Here is a 5,265-nt window from a genome sequence, read left to right as displayed (position 1 = left end):
CCATCGGCGGGCCGAGCCTTCCGTGCCGAGGGACCGGACAGCAAACTTCAGTAGGAGCTCGGGACACAAGACCTGTGTCAGACTCCACCACCTCGGCCCAGCCTCCTCCCTGACCCAGATTACCCCCGATTCTGATCAGCTTTCCTTACTAAGAAGTGACGAGGACTGTCCTATGGAACAGGGAACCTGGGCTAACGTTCCAGCCCCGCGTGGCCCCTGCTGTGCAGCTTACTAACTGGGCGTTCTTAGTTGGACCCCTCCACCCGTCCCCAGGGCCATTTTCTCACCCCGAACACGCGGGTGGTCTCTGTGAGGGCCATGGGAGGTCATGGGCGAGATGTCACCTTAGTTACTTCCTGAGCTTCAAAATGCTGCCGCTGACAAAAACGTACCGTGGTCGCAAGGTCTGACTTCTTGGCGGGCTGCCACGCAGCTGCTTGCTCCAAGACCTGCCCCTCCCGTCCGATGACCCCTGACCCTGCTGCCTGGGCTGAGCGTGCCAGTGGGCAGGGCCACCAGAGGCCCGGCTGAGGAGCCACATCAGCCTGAACGCAGCCCTGACTCTGACGCTTTGGAGCTCGGCATCAGCTTCTCCCGTTACAGGTGACGCCTCAGAAGGCAGCTGTGGGGCTCAATCGAGATGGTGTGTGCTAAACATGCAGTGACTGACCGGGGAGCGGCCAGGGCTTCCACCCGAGCCTGGATTCCTGAGGCCTTCATTCTGTGTCGCCTGAAATTATCCCACCGAGACCTCAGCCCCTCTGGCTTTTGGGCGCCGCCCTCCCCTTCAGCTGCCAGCATGACCTGACTTTCTGGATTTGACCAGCGCCTGCTGAAAAATGACGTCCCAGCCCCAAAGCCGCACCCAGGAGCCCGGCCTCTCCTCACAGCACCTCTCAACAGGTGGCTGGAGAAAATTCTTGAGAGGAGTCCTGTCTCCTCCCTCCAGCCCACAGGCTCTCAAGTCTGTTTTCTCCTCTTGGGCCCCCTGTACAAGTGAAGGGTGGATTCCACGCCAAAACTGAGAGCTGACTTAAAAGGAATCCCTGCCTCCAGGCCACCTTTGACCCCTCAGGGGGTCTGGAAGGAAATCAGGCTGAGCTGTCCTCACTCAGCAGCCACTAAGAACAAAGCTGGCTCTTTAGCTGAATACAGAAGCTGTGCCCACTACACTGGCCTGCACAGCCTCATGGGCTCACCTGGGCTGGCTACAACGGTTGCATTAGAGGAAGAAGACTCTGGAATCAGTCAGCAGCCAAGTGAGAAAAGAGAACAGAGTGGGCCCAGTTGGGCCTAAACTCCAAACAAAAGAGAACCCGCCAGGAGAGAGGTCTCAGAGTATGTGAGAACGAATCTCTGATGGGAATATTCAGAGTCTGAATGGGCTGCTTCCTGGGTGCTGGGTTCAATTCCATTTGCAATTTTCAAGTTTTTGAAACCAGTGCAACTGGTTTTTCCAATTATTCTACATGTGTAGAAACCACATATGTAATGCAGATGAAAGCCAAGCTGCTCCTGGCCGCGGCTGTGAATGGGGAGAAGAGTCACCCAGATCCCTCCCACGGGTTCCCGCAGGAGACCCGCGGGCACTCTCAGAACACTCCGAGGGCGGGGGGACAACGGCGTGATCATGAAGGTCTCCTTCCAGTTTGAGACTCCAAGCGGCTCTGCTGCCATGTTGCTGCTCGAACCCCAACGATGCTGACAGAGAGCGTGTCGGCCTAAAGGAGGCAGCGCCAGCCCGAGTGCCGAAAGCTGTCGGCCTGAAGGAGGCAGTGCCAGCCCGAGTGCCGAAAAGCTGTCGGCCTGAAGGAGGCAGCGCCAGCCCGAGTGCCGAAAGCTGTCGGCCTGAAGGAGGCAGCGCCAGCCCGAGTGCCGAAAGCTGTCGGCCTGAAGGAGGCAGCGCCAGCCCGAGTGCCGAAAGCTGTCGGCCTGAAGGAGGCAGCGCCAGCCCGAGTGCCGAAAGCTGTCGGCCTGAAGGAGGCAGCGCCAGCCCGAGTGCCGAAAGCTGTCGGCCTGAAGGAGGCAGCGCCAGCCCGAGTGCCGAAAGCTGTCGGCCTGAAGGAGGCAGCGCCAGCCCGAGTGCCGAAAGCTGTCGGCCTGAAGGAGGCAGCGCCAGCCCGAGTGCCGAAAGCTGTCGGCCTGAAGGAGGCAGCGCCAGCCCGAGTGCCGAAAGCTGTCGGCCTGAAGGAGGCAGTGCCAGCCCGAGTGCCGAAAGCTGTCAGACTCTACATGGAGCCTGCAAGTAGAGAAGCTGCCAGATTAGACTCTGAGTGGGTTCTGAGAACAAGAGGCACCCCCAGGGGTCTGACCCTGAAATGCAGCAGGACCCTCTGCTCTTGCCCTACCATATCCTCAGCTGCCTTTGTCTGTGGAAATGCTGAAGCCAAAGAATAAGTTTAGTCAGAGAAGTGAGAAAGTGCAGAAAGAAGGGAATACAGTCAAAGGAGACCAAATAATAATAAAGTAGTCACTAAGCATATTCAAAGACCTTTAGTTCCTTCTCAACGGCTACAGATAATATTCTGAGCCATATCCTGTGGGCTGTCTTATAGATATTGAAGCCTCCACCTGGGGGAAGAAGTTAACTTCATGATGACTAGACTATAGCCATGACATAAGCTGCTATAATTTCGAGAACTGGCCTCATGGAAATGGGAACTGACCCTGGAACTGAAGACTAACTGTACTTAAAACAATCAAGAAGATGCTGGTCAGTTCACCATGACCAATTTCAAGATGACTGTCAGAGCGGCCCGTGCTATTCCTGTACGTAATCCCCTCCCTCAGGCTATAAAAGCTCTTGCCTGCAGCTGGGGCAGGGGAAGAGTCAGCTTTTGGACAGGGCCCCGCACCTCCAACCCTGGCTGTCAGCATCCAAAATACAGCAAACTTTCCTTCCCATCCATCTGGGCTCTTTACTGACTTCTGAGAGGTGAGCAGCCGGACCTCACTTTCAGTTACAACCTGAACAAGTGGAACGGTCGAGTCACCACCATCTCCAATAAGATGACCAGAGGGAAAAGCAGGATCGGGTGGAGAGACCAGGAACTCAGATTTGGATGGGCTACACAGGCGATGCCTAGTAACACCCAAGTGCAGCTTTTGACTGGAAAGGCAGATAAACAGAGAGACCGGAGCTCAGGGGAGAAGTCGCACCTGGAGAAATAAATGTGCACCTTCAGGATACGGATGGCATGGCACTAAATTAGATCATCAGACGAATGGTTAGAGATGAGAAGACTACACACAGACTGAGCCTGCACAATTCCCACTCCAGCCGAGTTGCTCAGAAACGCTGGCCAATGTTTAGATGTCAAAGAGCCAAGAGGGATCGATGCCCTTGAGCAGCTAAGAAGGCCTGGGGGTCTAGCTGGCCTTTGCTAAGAGCGGAGGGTTCTGCCATTGTGATGCAGAGAATGTAGCCACATGTGGGAAGGAGGTAAGTGTGGAGGCGGAACTTCTTACCTAAATGGGTGCATTTTCTCCATAAACAAGAAGCAAGGCCAGCAGGTGACAGCAAAGGGGGAGATGGTGCTAAACGTTTGGAGAAAGGGAGCATAAAACACGCGTGTTCTTTCTTCCCTGCGCTGCTGGGACACACGAGTTCCCAGGACAGCGCCACACAGCCCCAGGTTCGGGGGAAACGGCTTCCCTAACTTTTAACAGCCTAGCTTCGCACTTTTTAGCAGGGCAAACCATTCCAGTCTGGGTGTCTGCGCCTGTAATGCCTGACAACCTTAAAGAACGCTCTAGAGAAACCAAAGAATAACTCCTAAAGTAGTACGGAATCAGCCAACATCGCAGCCAAGCTCAGACATTTCTCTTCGGTTTTCTGGCTACCTGTAGGAGGGGACAAAGACTGCTTTTACTATTTCCTGTGAGAGCAGGGAGCTACTTCACAGGACTGGTCAGCCCAAGCTCACAGCGCAGTGTTGCAGCCAGCACTGACTCCTCAATCTGCGGTCTCTTACATCTGCCCCACGTGCGGCAGATGAATAAAGCATTTGCACGCACATACAATCTCACTGGGGCTTCCCAACACACACACACACACACACACACACACAAGCATTTGCACGCACATACAATCTCACTGGGGCTTCCCAACACACACACACACACACACAGACACAGACACACACACACACACACACTCTGTCTCGGTGTGCAAGGCAGAGCACACCGCGTGCTCCGCTTTAAGGCTGAAAGACCTGGGGCTCAAAGTCACAGAGCCGAGGTCGAGTCCAGGTCTTCTGACTGGAAGAGGCTGGTGAGTGCTCAGCAACCAAGTGGCTACCACTCCCGCCGGGCGGGCACTTCGGGGCCGGGACGCTGAGCGGAGGGTCACTGAGCGCCCACCTCAGCCAGGGTCTCCCGAAGCAGGAGCACGCGGCTCCTCAGAGCCGGGGGGCCGGCACGCCCGCCCTCAGGTGCGTTTCTGACAGCCTGTGGGAGCTCTGGAGCGGGGTCCACTCGCCCCTCCGCGAAAACCGCAGAAGGCAGGGAGACCCCGGCGCCGCCTCACCTTCCGGATCTTGCCCAAGAAGAGCTCCTTGGCGAAAGCTCGGCTCGGCGGACTGGTGAGCAGCGGGCGCCGGATCACGGTGAAGGCCGCTGGGGCGCGGCAGAAGCGCGCCGCCACCGAGCACAAGAAGAGCCCACAGCCGCTCATGCTGCCCGCGAAGCCGCTCTTGCTGCTGCTGCTGCCGCCTCCCTGCCGCCTCAATCTCGCGCCGCTGATGACGCCATCCGCCCGCGCCGCCCCAACCCCCGCCTCGGCCGCCAATGCGCCTGCGCGGCCTCCGGCCTCGGCCCCGGGCGGCTCGCGGATTGGACGGCGGCGGCGGCGGCGGCGGCGGCGGCGGGCGGGGGGCGGGGCACCGCAGTCAAACACCCGCGGCCTTTGCCAAAGGCGGTCATAAGCTGGGGCTGCAGCGACCTAGTGAGGCTGCAGAGTTGGGGACGGGGGCTTCCCTGGTGGTCTCGCGGTTCTCTTCCTGCCAACGCAGAGGACGTGGGTTAATAGATCGCTGGCTCGGGGAAGATCCCCCCCACACACACACACAAGCCTAGGGGCCACTGAGGCACAGCTCCTGAGCCACAGCTCCTGAAGCCCCTGCGCCTGGCACCCAGTGCTCCGCCACGAGGGAAGCCGCCGCACTGAGAAGGCCCGGCACGCAGGCAAGAGTAGCCTGCTCTCCCCAGCTAAAGAAGGTTTTCAAGAAACAACAGAGGCTCAGCACAGCCAAAAAATAAATAACA

General features: G+C 57.8%; 1 protein-coding gene across 1 annotated transcript in view; it reads right to left on the bottom strand.

Annotated features, from left to right (window-relative positions):
- ACAD9 (acyl-CoA dehydrogenase family, member 9) overlaps nt 1–4,734 on the bottom strand; it is a 49,851-nt gene extending 45,117 nt beyond the window's left edge. Inside the window, exon 1 of the mRNA XM_010862492.1 lies at nt 4,529–4,734. Within this exon, the coding sequence (XP_010860794.1) occupies nt 4,529–4,675 (147 nt within the window). The 5' untranslated portion in view covers nt 4,676–4,734. The remainder of the gene's footprint in view (nt 1–4,528) is intronic.
- Between the last annotated feature and the right edge of the window lie 531 nt (nt 4,735–5,265).

This window comes from Bison bison, unplaced genomic scaffold, assembly GCF_000754665.1.
Source record: "Bison bison bison isolate TAMUID 2011002044 unplaced genomic scaffold, Bison_UMD1.0 scf7180017864482, whole genome shotgun sequence".
In the NCBI taxonomy this organism is placed as follows: Eukaryota; Metazoa; Chordata; class Mammalia; order Artiodactyla; family Bovidae; genus Bison; species Bison bison.
The sequence above is the reverse complement of the archived record's forward strand: the minus strand, read 5'-3'. Positions and strand labels throughout refer to the sequence as shown.